Source organism: Lytechinus variegatus, chromosome 4 (genome assembly GCF_018143015.1).
Source record: "Lytechinus variegatus isolate NC3 chromosome 4, Lvar_3.0, whole genome shotgun sequence".
In the NCBI taxonomy this organism is placed as follows: domain Eukaryota; kingdom Metazoa; phylum Echinodermata; class Echinoidea; order Temnopleuroida; family Toxopneustidae; genus Lytechinus; species Lytechinus variegatus.
Genome location: NC_054743.1, coordinates 12,181,714 through 12,197,623, shown reverse-complemented (window position 1 = coordinate 12,197,623; position 15,910 = coordinate 12,181,714). Strand labels below are relative to the sequence as shown.

Below are 15,910 nucleotides of genomic sequence, written 5' to 3'. Positions count from 1 at the left end.
GCAGCAATCCAACAACTATCAAAAGGGTTGAGCAAGTGCTGTGTAAAGAGGTTTCCATCCAAAATAACTATTTGAAAAGGATAGAAAAGACAATTCTAGATTTGTTGGGGATTCCACCAGAAAGGTTATATCTTATGATATGACAGGTTTGTTCTCAAACCAGGGCCCTGTCTTACAAAGAGTTACGATTGATCCAATCAATCGTCCAATTAATCGTAACTATATTGAAATCCATCAGTGTCATAAAATTTTTTCTACAGGAAATTTGCATAATGTCATTTGTAAACAAGAGAAGCTCACTGAAATTTTAAGAAAACAATGAATGCATGAATATACATCATAATTAGAACACTCATGATTCTAGACTCCAGAGATACTTCAGATGATGTGGCAGTTTACAAATTGATCCAATTTCTGCCTCTTTAAGTCAGATAGCAGATTTATTTCCTTTATTATTTGACGAAGGTTTATCAGTCTCTTTTATAAGGGGTTACTGGTCAACCATAGCAGCCATTCATACAGGCTTCTATAATAGGGAAACTACCTCAATTCAGCTGTCCTTACCAGACTAACAAGATCCTTCTTCTTAACAGATTCCTCCCAGCCGAAGACTCTTCCCCAATTGGAACCTGCCAAGAGTCCTTCGGTGCCCTAGCCAAATCCCCCTTTAAACCCATACATAATTGCTCCCTTCTTGATCTTTCCATTAAGACAGCCTTCTTGTTGACTATAGCTTCAAGTCTAAGACGTAGTTTGCTTCATGCACCACGGTGAGACCGGGTCATATTCGTTGGGAGAAGGACAGAGTCCGCTTGATCCCTAGACCTGATTTCCTAGCTAAGAAAAAGAAACACCTAAATCCTGTGATGTTCTTCCAACCATTAGGGGGATATCATGGCTGAATGGATATTGCACTTGACTAGCGTCCTTGGAGTCCCAGGTTCAAGTCCTGGGGTGAACAATGTGATTTTACAGTCTCTCGTCAGTTTCCGAAGATAGGTTATGTTGTCCCGTACGTGCCTTAAAGTGGTACATTGATTAAAGTACATTCGCACTTCCCACCAACTGTTCATTAGTTCAATAGAACCTCACAGCCCTGTTAATCCAATTACAATTTCTCGAAGGTTAGTGCAGGGGATCAGGTCAGATGGAGAAAATGCCATTTTATCAGGATCCTTTAGAGCCCACGATTCACGGGGCATAGCAGCATCTTGGGCGCTTTTCAGGGTATCTCTTTGGAGGAGATCCTCCAGGCATCCTATTGGACCTATTCAATACCTTTGTATCTTATTACTTATTTGATGTAATAGCCAAGACACAGGTTTTGCCTTGGCGGTTCTTGTCTTGTCCTAATTTTTCCTAGGCTATTTCCAGTTGATATATTTCATTAACGTGGTTGATGATTCTTATCCCTTTATTACAAGAGTAGCTTCTCCAGTTGGGAGACTACTCCATTTTATAGTAAATCAGTTTCTTTATCATTGTTATGCCTACTTGTCTGGAAAGGGTCTCGTTTCTGCCCCTCCTCCAGTTTTTCCGTGCTATTCTAGCAATTTGATGAGATGGTATAGGTAAGTATAGCGCAGTGTAGTAAATCAGAATGCTCAGTAGTGAGCATATTATTTACTAACAAGCTATACTTACCTATAGCTCCCCACCCGTCCTCCCCAGCAGACCTCGCCCCTCCTTGGCAACGAAAGAGGAGGCTTATATGTGGCGAGGGGGTCTTATAGGTCTCGTCCCGTGACGGGTTTCCCAGGCTATCTGATTGCAGTTAGCCTCTTTCAGGGAGTTTTTTACCGGTGGCTATTCGAGTCAGGGTAACGAATAGCAATTTGATGAGATGGTATAGGTAAGTATAGCTTGTTAGTAAATAATATGCTCACTACTGAGCATACTGATATGTGCACAATGTAAATATCCTATATTATTATTACCCATCAGCTAAATGGGAAATACAATATTTGAAGAATGAAATTCTTGTTGATTTTTTTCTTCCTGTTAGTATTTTTGTCAAATTTTTGTCAAGGTCAAGTTTCTTGTCAAGTCACCAAAATTATTTGTTTTCCATAATTTATTCTTTTGAGAGATTTGTCGTAGAAGTTAGTCATTATTAAAGGACAAGTCCACCCTAACAAAAACTTGATTTGAATAAAAAGAGAAAAATTCAATAACACTGAAAAGTTATGACATATCAAAGTTTCGCTTCATTTCACAAAAACAGTTATATGAACGAGCCAGCTACATCCAAATGAGAGAGTTGATGATGTCATTCACTCACTATTTCTTTTGTTTTTTATTGTTTGAAATATGAAATATTTTTATTTTCTCTTCATTGTCATGTGAAATGAAGGTTCATTCCTCCCTGAACACATGGAATTCCATTATTTTAACATTTTGTGCTTCAGGCAAGGAGGTCCTAATCGTTAAATTCGTAAAAATTGAAATATTGTATAATTCAAATAATACAAAACAAAAGAAATAGTGAGTGAGTGACACCATCAACTCTCTCATTTGGATGTAACTGGCTCGTTCATATAACTATTTTGTTAAAAATAAGCGAAACTTTGAAACGTCATAACTTTCTTATTTTACATCCGATTTTGATGAAATCTTCAGCATTTTGCTTGTCTGATTTTTCTCTATTGATTCAAATCAACATTTTTCTGAGGTGGACTTGACCTTTAATGAAAATCAAAATGTGTATTTCACTATACAAATGTATCAACATGAATAAAGTTGATTTATTCTCTTCTTTACACAGTCTCCAGATCCAAGTAACTACAAGACTTATGCCACAATGCTCAGTATCTATGGCAACTGGCTTGCAGAAACTCGTTCACAAAGTCCTAACGTCATTATGGAGGATTACATGGAAAAGGTATGATCTTTGTTAAAATACCTGTTTATGTCCTTTAATAATATGAAATACATTTCTTTTAAATTACATTTTAGCTCCATAATGTGCATAATGTGAAAAGTCTTCAATTCAGTTTCTTAGATATAAAACAGAATAAAATGCTGTAGTCCGAAGACTAATTGCACAATGTTTACATTAAATATTATTTCCATTTGAAGATTGTATACACACTTAAAAAAATTATTCACATTTAAATGAGAAACAGTTGGTTGATTGAGTCATGCATAAGTGAGATTTCAGTAGATAATACTAGCATGGGATTCTGATGATTGTGTATTGGAAAAAAATCATATCCATTTTTGCTTCACAGAATTATGATAATAAATCTTTTTTAAATTTCAACTGTACATGTACCTGATATGGACTTTTACATGTAGCTTAGAATATGATACATGTAGTTTTACTAACTGAAGTGGCTACCCTGAGTAAATATAACATCATTATCATCATTTTTTTTATTTTCATAACCATAGAATTCAGTATCCAATTGAAAAATAATGATATTGTTTTCCAGGCAGTGACCATCTTCATTGATGCGAGTGATACGAGTCAAGAAGCCGTACATGCCTATCATTCCCTGGCAAGGTTTGCTGATGCTCAGTATCAGAGTTTAGTCGAGTACATGAAATCTAAAGACTATGAAAACAAGAGGAAGCTCATGAAGACTTCTATGGAAAATGTTGAGAAGATGAGGAGCATTGGAATTAACAGTAACGATAGGTAAGATAAGATTAGAAGATGATGATTAGGAGTATGATGAAGATGGTAAGGAGGAGGGTGGTGATGATGCTGATGGTGATGATGATGTTGATGATGATGATGATGATGTTGATGATGACGGTGTGATGATGATGAAGTTGATCCAGGTGATGATGATGATGTTGATGATGATGATGGTGTTAATGATGATGATGATGATGGTGATGATGATGATGGTGATGGTGGTGGTGGTGATGATGATGATGATGATGACGATGATGGTGATGATGGTGATGATGATGATGGTGATGATGATGATGATGATGGTGATGATGGTGGTGGTGATGAAGATGTTGATGATGGTGATGATGGTGATGATGGTGATGATGATGATGGTGATGATGGCGATGATGATGGTGATGATGATGGTGATGATGGTGATGATGATGATGATGATGGTGATGATGATGATGGTGATGATGGTGATGATGGTGATGATGATGATGGTGATGATGATAATGACGCTGACTGTGATGATGATGATGGTGGCGATGATGCTTATGATAATCATGACAATGGTGGCCAGAACAACGATGATAAGGAGTGGGAGCATAGTGATAATGATGTTTATAACGATGATGGAGATATTCATGCCTCTGACAGTGATGATTATGATGACGATTCTGTATGTATTGAGCCAGGAAGGGATAAATATCCCAGTGCTAGAGCTTTTGGCTTACCATGATTTCCTGTGGTTTTAGGAGCCATGATGTCAATTGCAGGATTTATAGCAGAGACAAAATTTTTCCACCCACCAGCAAGTATAATCTTGTGCAACTTATTTCTCAATGTCTTGGTGTTTTTGTTTAAATTGTAGGTACTATCGGATCCAAGCAAAGCAGCTAGCTATTGACCAGAAAGAGGTAGAGTCAATGCAAGAAGACTGTAGAAACTTTCTTGTTCGAGCCATGGAGTGCTACCTGCACTGTCTAGAGGCTTCAGACCAGTCCCAGGACACCCGCGTCTTCCGCCTCTGCTCTCTCTGGTTCGACAACGCTACAGTCACCCAGATCAACCTCCTCCTAGAAGATTCCATTGGGAAGATCGAGAGCAGGAAGTTCCTTCCGATGATGTACCAACTGGCCGCTAGGATGACCACCAAGGTCCAGGGCAAGGAGGAGTTCTACACCAATTTGAATAACTTGATAGAGAGAGTTGCAGTGGACCATCCTCACCATGCGCTACCGGTCATCTTGGCTCTGGCCAATGCTAACCTGGACTCGATCGTCAACTCTAAGAAGACAAAGCTTGGTAGGGGCAGTGGCGGTGGAGACCTCTCACATACAGATAAAGTGAGTTATGTGTCCAGTTTACTTAGCACCATTTTTATCATGATAGAAGATGGCAATAATAATAATAGCGGCATATTTACCCAGGGTAGCCACTTCAGTTCCAAAAACTGTTCTAGCGGGCCCTGCTATTATTACCCCGGCTTTTGCACGGCTACCTTGATCGGGCGCTCGAGCATTCGAGGAATTTTTTCCTACCGGGTACCCATTCACCTCACCTGGGTCGAGTGCAGCACAATGTGGATAAATTTCTTGCTGAAGGAAATTGCGCCATGGCTGGGATTCGAACCCACGACCCTTTTTTTTCAAAGTCCGAAGACTAATCCAGTGGGCCACTACGCTCCACTGCAATTGCATGATTATCTGAAGATTATCTGTATGCAATAGAAAGAGTGTTCTATTTACAAGCTGCTGATCAAGTCTAATCCCAATTAATAACAGGCAAGCAGCAAAAAACATAGCCAAAGATCATCATTAGGTTGTGATTTAAATTCTCATTTTTTTTTAAATAGCCAGCACCATGAGCATCTTTGGACAATGTGAGCGTACTATAATTATCACTATTATCATACTCATCAAAATGGCATGACATTTCCTCCAGTGATACTTCTTCTTCAGCAAAATATGCTCATTGAGCCAAATATAAAGCAAGATCTTATCACAATTGCAACCCAAGTTTATATGTTCAGAGAATCAACACAGATGCAAATGTCTTCTAATATTACCATTACTGTTTTTTAAACAAATTATTATTTTTTTTTAAATATTGTGTTTCTTTGAAATCCAGGATCGAATGCAAGCAGCCGTTGATCTAAGCAACAAACTAATGACCAAGAAACCTTGTTGTGACATCATACCAGCCATGAACAAACTATCTGAGGCTTATATTAGAATGGCCTATTGGGATGTATCTTCTATGAAAACACAAACAAGTAAGTTTAGTGGTCCTTAGTCACCTTACAAAATCAGAGCCAAGGTTGGTAGTGTCATTTGACGAGACGTTTTACTTTTTATCTGTACTTCACATGTAGATTATTACATGAGAAATTGTTCACTTTAAAGTAAAGTCACACTTCAAGTTTGTGCCTCATCAACTGCATGTATACCACTCTGCAGTGTATCATTACACTGTTACAGAAGACGAAGAATGACAAATAAAATGCTCAGAGACAGTATTTTGTATTTAGTGAAAAGCAATCCAAGTGGAGTAGTCATCCGAAGATAAAAATGATCTTAGTCACATGGACTTACTTCTTACTTGCAGTGATCGCCTTTACCCCTCCCTCCCTCCTTCATATAATTTTTGTCTTGCCTGAACAAAGTTTGGCCAAGACCTAGTAATCACTTTTCCTGTTGCTCCGTTGATCTGTTACGAAAATGTTATAACTGCTCTCATTTCGTTATTTCTGCCTCAGTTATGTTCATACTTGCTACATATGATCCTTTGGTAATGCAACATGTGTGTCCATGAAGATGATAATGTCAAAGGTCATCTCAGGGTCGAAAGATTATGTTGCATATTTCATTGACCAGGCAAAATCAGGCGAGACACGTGGTTAGTGAACTACCTTGTTATTGTTCCTCTTGTATTTCAGAGGCCATTTCTATCGCATCCAACCAGCCTCTTCTCCATCTGAGATCCCTCCATCATGTTGCCGTGCCAACCCTGGAGCTTGACGTCAAAGCATCCTGTTGCTATGATGACATTGTTTACGTTGAAGGTTTTGAGCCGACCTTCAAGCTCGCTGGTGGTATCAACCTTCCTAAGATCCTTACATGCAGAGGATCAGATGGGGTCAAACGGAGACAGCTTGTCAAGGTACAAATCACCCTCAAAGATCAATAGTTCATATTCCTTTTAGATCTAATGTTGCGGGATACTAGTAATTGACAGGGAGCTAAAATCACTTTCATATTTTTTGTAACATAAATGATACACTTCCTGATTGGACGGTGGAATCTAGAGATTGAAATTAGATGTTAGAGAATGAACCACTTTGTTATTCTGGATAAAATGCATGCTTGTACAAGTGTTACAAACAATGCATTGTTTATTGTGAGGTCCATCAGGGCCCCATCTTACAAAGAGTTACGATTGATCCAATCGATCATAACTCTATGGAAATCCATCAGTGTCATATTTTTTCTACAGGAAATTCGCATTATGTTCTTTGTAAAAAAAAAGAAGCACAGTGAATTTTCAAGAAAACAATGAATGCATGAATATACATCATAATTGGAAAATATTTTGAGCAAACATGAATGGTATATGTTGACGTTGCTGGCCGTCCATAGTTGTGATTGATCAGATCAATCGTAACACTTTGTAAGACGGGGCCCTGGATTGGATGTCATCTTCCACATCATTTCCTTGCAGTTATCCCACCCAACATCATCTCATCACTAGATATCCTGATGTTCATGTTCAGTAAACACGTTGACATTTCTCTATTGGAAATGTATAAAGTATCCCCCCCACCATTTTCTCCATTCTTATTTCACTTCCTGAAATGCTTGGATTATGATCATTTGAGGAATGTTATACAATCTGTTATAGAGTTGTTTTATCATATCTTACATGTATATTGAAATGGGTTGATCGTGATTCTATTTATTTGTAGGGGAATGATGACCTGAGGCAAGATGCTGTTATGCAGCAAGTTTTTGGTCTAGTGAACCAACTACTCAACAAGAATACAGATACAAAGAGAAGAAAACTTCAGATCAGGAGATACAAGGTAATTATTCTATGTAAGCGTCATGGTGGAATAGTTTCAACTCCCATCCCTCAAGCCCTGGTCCCAATGGCATTTAGGAATATTTACATATGTATTGCCAACAAAATTGGTTTATATTCGTTAAACATCTGCAATATTTGTGAAACATTCGCAATAACCCGAAAAGGCAAGTTTTTTTCTTTCCCAGGATTTTTTTAGCAGCACAAAATTGATTGTGGATGAGCATCTGCTGAACATCTGTACTTTATACAAGGAAATTTATCATTTTGGGTCAATTTTTGGCGTACGAAAATGAGTGCAGAAATTTGCATATACGATTTATGCATGATTAATTCTCCTAGCAGTGGGACTGGATCTTTAATCAGAGGGTCATATCTTACTCCGGACATTGATTTCTGTCTTGAAAGTTTATCCATATTGTGTTGTATTCAGGAATTTACCCTTGAAATTCAGAGCACATAACAGCAGCTCTGCTAAAGCCAGTGTAATTATGTGACATCATTGCCGAGCGCTTAGAGACTTCTGATAAAGGCACACGTTATGCCAAAACAAATGCTACCACTACTACTACTAATATTTGTTGTGTTTGATACTAGGTTGTACCTCTCTGTCAGAAGAGTGGTTTGTTAGAATGGTGTGAAGGAACGATGCCTTTAGGTCTCTATCTCATAGGAGATGGTAAGAATGATCTTGGTGCCCATGTACGCTATCGCCCAGGAGATTGGAAGGCCAAACAATGCAGGGCTAAGATGGCGGTGAGTAGACTTATTCATGGCAATCATACATTTCCTTCCAGAATCATTGTGCACATATTTTTCATTAATACAAACAAACACATAGGTGGCCATATTGTTGGGTTCTATTCAAATTTATTTTGAGATCACATACAATCATATCATTAGAGACTTTCAAATCTGAACTGAAGTTATATCTTTTCCAGCAGTATTAATTTTTGGCACTCATCCAAACTTTCTTATTCTTTCTCTTTTTTTTTGTACACCCTTGGATACAATATTTCTAAAATGGTGTTATATAAGTGCCTATTATTATTATTATCACTTCCACAATTGGCATTTACATTTTATATCAATTAATATGAGTCACTAAACCACTCAAAGACCACTATCCATGATGTTTTTTCCTCTCAATTTTTGAAGCCCGATATTATTCTTATGAAAGAAATTATTATTCAATTTCCAGGCTTCCCATCAGACAGGCGACAACAATCAGAAGATCAAAGCCTTCAGCAACGTCTGTAAGAACTTTCAACCCGTCTTTCATCATTTCTTCTTAGAGAGGTTCCTTGATCCTGCTGATTGGTTTGAGAAACGACTCAGCTATACTCGTAGCGTCGCCACAGGATCCATTGGTAAGGAGAGTGGATCTTAACTTTGAAAATGATCCTAGAATAAGAATTGACTCGTACTACATGGTGGAAGATAGTTGGAGCTTTGGATTTCATAACCTCACCCGTGATGCTGGATCTCTCTCCCCTAATTATTTCTCCTTTTTTCCACATTGCTATGAATCTTGCTTTAGATCTTACATGTTGCAATGCGACATATCTTGACAGAATACTTAGAAAATAGCACTGTCATAAAAGTCAGATTTGCCACTCAAGTTTCTTGAGAACTGAAGAAATGTATAAGTAATATTTTTGTGTGATTTGGACTTCTTGTAAAAATATCTGATTAGGGTAAACAATGTACTTCAATTATTCGTTCATGAATATTGGAGTGGCGATCTGATGAGATTATTAATGCATTTAGTGTTTCTTAGAAGTCGGTGTGCGCTATATTTCAGATCTGACAGTGGTGAATGCACAAATTTGCCTGTGCACATTCTAAAATCCATCTATTTCGTTTTCCTTTACCTTTCTTTACTTTCCAAGCTGTTTTATAGTCCTTTTAAACATTTTATGAGACTGTAAAACATGTTCTCCCATGTAAGTATGCAGTAAATAACTCATAAATGTTGATGAAAATTACTTTGAAAATTTGGTTCACATTATTCGCTAATTCAGTATTTCTTTTCCACTCCTCTGGTTCTTGAATATATAGTTGGTTATGTAGTTGGTCTTGGTGACAGGCATGTTCAGAACATCTTAATCGACTGCAACTCTGCAGAGCTGGTTCACATTGATCTTGGTAAGTGTTCATCAATCCTTCAATTTCTACCAAAATATTGCTTTTCTCCAGAAAATGTGTATCCCTGCAGTGAAACTTGAGTGAGAACATGTTTTTGGACGTGTTTATGCTTCCACTTTTCAGGCCAGTATCAGCGTTTCCAAACGTGATTAGTCGAAAACACGGTTGCATCCATGCTTACTTTCATTTAAACTCGAAAAAAAGGTGCGTTTGTAAACGTCGTTTGACCAGAATCAGGCTTTCTGGGGAAGTATAATCAGAACCACGATCGAAAACGTGTTTGAATAACGATACAAAGCCAGCTGGAGATCGTGATTTCCCCTCTGAAAAGTTAAGCATAAATAGCACTCCCAGAACCACGTTTACGATCGGCGTTTTGAATCGATGTTTGAAAACGCTGATTCTGTCCTTCTGTTCTGCAATGGAAGCATAAACAAACCCTTAGAATCAAAGGTGCTTTTGTGTCTTGCTTCAAAGCTCCATTCATTAGCTGCTGGGCAATTACATGAAGTAATTGTCCTACCTTCTTAATGTGGAAACTTCCTGAAATATTATTTCTATATTTTTAGGTTTTCCTACGAAAGGTTTTAATGCTCTCAAATTATCTCAACTTCAGCAGTTTATAAAGTGAAGTATGAATTTTATGGGATTGTCAAATTACTGCCCTGCTTCAAGAACTAAGATCATTGTGTCTATTATTTACTTTCACTCATGACTTTAACTTGCTTGTTTGTGAGTGTTTTTGTTGGGTTTTTAACCTTTTTTCCACCATGATGTGAAATGACTTCCATAGAACAATGTACAGGTATTGACTTTGAGCAGGATTATTATCTTCCAATGCCTGAGACTGTTCCATACTATGTGTAATAATTTCCACATAAACACTGTCTTATATTAACCAGGTATTGCCTTTGAGCAGGGTCGTAATCTCCCGACCCCTGAGACAGTACCATTCCGTTTGACCAGAGATCTTGTGGATGCTATGGGTGTAGCTGGTGTAGAAGGAGTCTTCAGAAGGTTAGAACTACACATTTTTACTTCGTCTGTTTTTGTGTCATTTCGGGTCTTGGGTGGGGCTACAAAATTTTTAAAGATGTGGGCCACTGTATCATAATTAAGAAAATCTAATGCAGACTACTACAAGTCGACCTTTTCAGAAGTAGAAGCATTTTTTAAGTCCAGAATATACAAAATGTTTGTTGTTTACATATTCTAAGTCAAAATTGGTTTAAAACAAACGGATGTATGTGGTCCCAAGAAATGTGATTTCAAACAAATCAGCTTTTTTTATCCTTTCAAACCAAATCAATATATTGAAGTTTTTTTTAAGAGTAATTATTTGGGGGTTGTCATTTTGTAGGTGTAGTGAGAAGACTATGGAAGTGATGCATAACTCTAGAGAAGCTCTTCTTACAGTTGTCGAGGTAAGTGAGCAACAAGCATTTATTTTCCTTTCAAAGGCGTAATATTGTGTCTTCTTTTAAGAACTGTGTGTAATGTTATTCACTTTCATGAATATTTATTCTTCCAAGATGCATGAAAATTGATCAAGTAGCTGTCACAAAATATCTTCTCTTGATTTACCCCTTATTGGAAGCACTTCACAGCATTCATATCAATTCTCCCCTTTCCCAAGGTCCTTCTCTATGATCCTCTATACACCTGGACCATGTCACCAGCGAGAGCTCTGCAAATACAGGAATTAGACCGAACAGAGCTAGGAGATCAGTCCGAGCTGAATACCACTACAGACGGTCATCAAGACATCATGCCTACTCCTACCAATGGGGCTACTAGTCCTACAACCTCTAGAGAGGAGGTCAACCAGGTTTGTTTATTTGATTTTACTTGATTTTATTGTGGTATCCTCTTGGAAGAAGGAAAGTGGGGGGGGGGCATTTGAATCCCTAGTGATGCCTCAAGTTTAAGCCCTGACTTGTATTTTGATCCGTGCGACAGTTACGATTAATCCAATCAATGGCAACAATGGAAAGCAAGCAACATCAACATTTTAAATTACATGTTCAAAATGTTTTCTAGATGTATATTCATAAAGCCATTATTATTCTCTTGACAATTTGGTGTGTTTGCTTTTGTTTACAATTTTGCAATTTTCCTAGAAAAAATTATGACACTGATGGATTTTGATAGAGTTACAATCGATTGGATCAATCGTAACTCTTTGTAAGACAGGGCCCAGAATGTACACACATGTGCTCTTAGTTTATTCCTATCAAATACCTGTTTATGTTAAGCAATTAACTGGAAAATTATGAATCAATGAACTAGGGGTGTTTCACAAAGATTTAAGTATGACTTAGAGTTGCACTTTAATGCTGAGTTGCGTGCGGTATAAAAGGCATGACCGCTTCGGTCAGATCATGCCAAGAGAATGTGCACTATTGCGCATTGCATATCACATACACATTAGCATTTAGGTGCGACTCTTATTTATTTGTCCATAAAAAACATGAAAAAATTGTACAATGTAATTACATAAATACAATTTGAAATATTAAATATGGATAAAGTAGAAATGAAAGAGAAGAAAAGAAAAAGAAAACGGTTTTTCCATGGGCCAGGGCTCACAAAAGTGAAATTCAGTACTATTGCCCAGAGCCATGCGAGCCCTCATGGAAAAACCGTTGAGAGAATATGGCACATTCAATATATGAAATTGCACATTATTAAAATTCAAATAAAAAACATTGACAAACATTATTGAAAAAAGTATGTAGCGCCAGGCAAGATAAAAGAAATAAAGAGAGGTATTCAGAAGAATTTGAATACCCATGCCGGACTGATTAAAGAATGTGTGCAATGCTTAAAGGTCAAGTCCACCTCAGAAAAATGTTGATTTAAATCAATAGAGAAAAATCAGACAAGCACAATGCTGAAAATTTCATCAAAATCGGATGTAAAATAAGAAAGTTATGACATATCAAAGTTTCGCTTATTTTCAACAAAATAGTTATATGAACGAGCCAGTTACATCTAAATGAGAGAGTCGATGACGTCACTCACTCACTATTTCTTTTGTTTTTTATTGTTTGAATTATACAATATTTCTATTTTTACGAATTTGATGATTAGGACCTCATTGCCTGAAGCACAAAATGTTGAAATAATGGAATTCCACGTGTTCAGGGAGGAATGAAACTTCATTTTACATGACAATGACGAGAAAATAAAAATATTTCATATTTCATATAATAAAATACAAAAGAAATAGTGAGTGAGTGATGTCATCAATTCTCTCATTTGGATGTAATTGGCTCGTTCATACGACTATTTTGTTGAAAATAAGCCAAACTTTAAAATGCCATAACTTTCTTATTTTACATCCGATTTTGATGAAATTTTCAGTGTTATGCTTGTTGAATTTTTCTCTTTTTATTGAAATCAAGTTTTTGTTGGGGTGGACTTGTCCTTTAACATAACATACATGTAGAACAAAAATAACTTAGATTTGTGTGAGGTACTAGACCCTGAAGAGCAACAATGAAATGAAATAAGGAGGAATGCCCTAAACAACAGCAAGAGCATGCCTCCACATTCCTATTAACGACATGTGTACTCGCCAGGCTCCAGGACCTAATACATAACAATCATAGTGACAACAAATAATAAAATTACAGGAAACTCGCCTCCTTGATGAATAAAAGGAAGAGAAATTAAGAACTGTGTAGTTATAATAATAACACTAAAAAAAATTTGTGAAACATCCCCCTGAACTTGTCAGCATTGGGTTTCAGATTCTTCTGGGTGGCCAACTCTTTTTATAGACTTCCGGTTGTCACATGATAGCTAAACTCCATTTTCCAGTAGTTGGATGATAATCTATATTGCTTTATGATTCATGATTGTTTATCTCTTCACCGTCTATCCAGGTTGCAGAGCGGGTGCTTCTCCGACTGAGGCAGAAACTTGGTGGGGTTGAAGATGGAGTGACGCTGAGCGTTGCAGGTCAAGTTAGTCTACTCATCCAAGAGGCCAGAGACCCTGTGAATCTCTCCAGACTGTTTGCAGGTTGGCAGGCATGGGTATAATCCTGCTTGATGGATCAGTCTGATATCAAAGACAACTTATACTCAATTGCAAGTCAATTTTGGGTCTCAAAATCGTTCACAAATCTTAGAATCAAGTGTAAATTTGGACTCAATTGCTGGTCTGCGTTTTGAAAAAAGACATTCATATTGATTTGCTACAGTCAGAATTGATCAATCGTAAATTTGCAACAGAATTGGCAATTGATGGCAAATATTTCTTGCGACACTCCATAAGTGATTTCATGAAGATCCTGTATTTTCTGTCTATTTCGACAGCAAACTATAGCAGAAATTATTCACTGGGACTAAAAAATATATCTTTAGGCGTTGAAACTTGCTAACTGCCCCTATATTATATTGACTGTCCCTATTTTATAGGAATGGTCCCAATTAGGGGTGAAACGAGAGCCACTAAAGCACCGTGTACCTATTTTTTGTGAAAAGAAATATCTGTCTTTACTAATATATAGTAAAGTCTGAAATGTCTGTATTTTCAGCTTTTGTTCTCATGTGTTACACTTCTTGGGGGGTTTGAAGTTAGATGGGTATAGCCCTATTCTTAAACAGATTTATGCCAATTGATTCCAGCTATGTGTATTCTCAACTTGCAATTAATATTGACCTTTGCGCCTTGAACATTTCTAATTAAAATGTATTAGGTGCCTTAGAAATCACAATAATTATAATATCGGCTATGCAGTTAAAGAAGAAAATATTAATCTGAAGTTGAGATAGTACAACTTCCACTGATACATTTAAATGGATCCTTTGCAATATTCATAAGCAGACCTAAATATTATCCAGAGCCCTTCAAATTAAGTTTGTAATTTTGAAGCTGAATTGTTTGAAATCCTGTTTAATATCCCAAAATATTGAAGGGATTAACAGCACTTTCCATTACTAAAATGGTACAACCTAATCTTGCATTTTATTATAATTTTTTTTTTTTTTGCTTGAAATGATATCAGTGTGACGAACTGGGTTCTCTTTTATATGAATGAGGACCAGAGTCAAGAAACAATGTGTTGCTTGTGTGTTGCGAAATGTCATGCACAGAATCGGTTCATTCAGTATTCTATCATTGGCACAAATGCCAATGCTATTTCTTCAAAAGTTTTGGAGGTTTATAAGTAAAGAAAATTCAAGCTGTTAATGATTTAGCTATGTTTCATCTTGCTTTGAGAAAATTTCAAAGTTTTTACAATAAATTGCACCTGTAACTTGCATGTACGTAGTTGAATTGTTCATCATCTTACATTCCAACATAATGTTGAAATGTGTAAGGTAATTGATATTACATTGTTTACTATAGTAGAGAAATTGAAGTTGAAAATCTGATTGGAAATTTGCAATGTATTATGAAGAAACAAACAAGTAACCAGTTAAAATAGAAAACAGTAATATATTCATGCAGCTCATGAGAATGTGATTGAGCTTAAAAGCTGTAGATATTTAATGAACTCTGCATTTTTTACTATTACATATAAGGAAACTCAGAATACATTTCATAAAGTCATCAATAATATTATACTTTAGGAATGATGCAAATTTGGAGTGAATAACAGGTGCCCAGAATTTTTCTGCTTTGTATTTCAAATGAAACATATATGTGAACTTTGCATTGAAGTTGGTGTGATAAAAATATTGGGAACTTTATTCCTTTTGCCAACTTCAAGTCATGTGTATCTTTGTATAAGAGCTCTATGAAACATACCCAACTCAGTTCCGTGATGCAAAGGGTTTACATTGATTAGTTTCTATTGTGATATGTCTGATATTGAGCACTGACCTTTATTAAGAGATTGGTTGACTCAACCTCCACACAATGAATGTGCTTTTAAAGAGAAATGCCAGTAGTTGCAGTAAACACTGATTTCATGAGAAAGTCTGTAAAACCAGGCTTAATTGTCAGAATATCATCGAGGATCTAGATCTGGTACACAGTTACATAAACTGAGCTTTGTGAAATCTTGAAATCTACGCTGAAAGACGTTAACTCTGAAGATGA

The 15,910-nt window shown here is 36.7% G+C and overlaps 1 protein-coding gene across 1 annotated transcript in view; it reads left to right on the top strand.

The window, feature by feature from the left end:
- Positions 1-13,929, top strand: part of LOC121413403 (serine-protein kinase ATM-like) — a 61,900-nt gene extending 47,971 nt beyond the window's left edge. The window contains exons 46-58 of the mRNA XM_041606207.1: positions 2,765-2,881; positions 3,435-3,640; positions 4,497-4,971; positions 5,756-5,900; positions 6,564-6,787; positions 7,590-7,706; positions 8,303-8,461; positions 8,907-9,075; positions 9,767-9,853; positions 10,756-10,870; positions 11,214-11,277; positions 11,490-11,681; positions 13,744-13,929. Of these exons, the coding sequence (XP_041462141.1) occupies positions 2,765-2,881; positions 3,435-3,640; positions 4,497-4,971; positions 5,756-5,900; positions 6,564-6,787; positions 7,590-7,706; positions 8,303-8,461; positions 8,907-9,075; positions 9,767-9,853; positions 10,756-10,870; positions 11,214-11,277; positions 11,490-11,681; positions 13,744-13,902 (2,229 nt within the window). The 3' untranslated portion in view covers positions 13,903-13,929. The remainder of the gene's footprint in view (positions 1-2,764; positions 2,882-3,434; positions 3,641-4,496; positions 4,972-5,755; positions 5,901-6,563; positions 6,788-7,589; positions 7,707-8,302; positions 8,462-8,906; positions 9,076-9,766; positions 9,854-10,755; positions 10,871-11,213; positions 11,278-11,489; positions 11,682-13,743) is intronic.
- Positions 13,930-15,910: the final 1,981 nt, after the last annotated feature.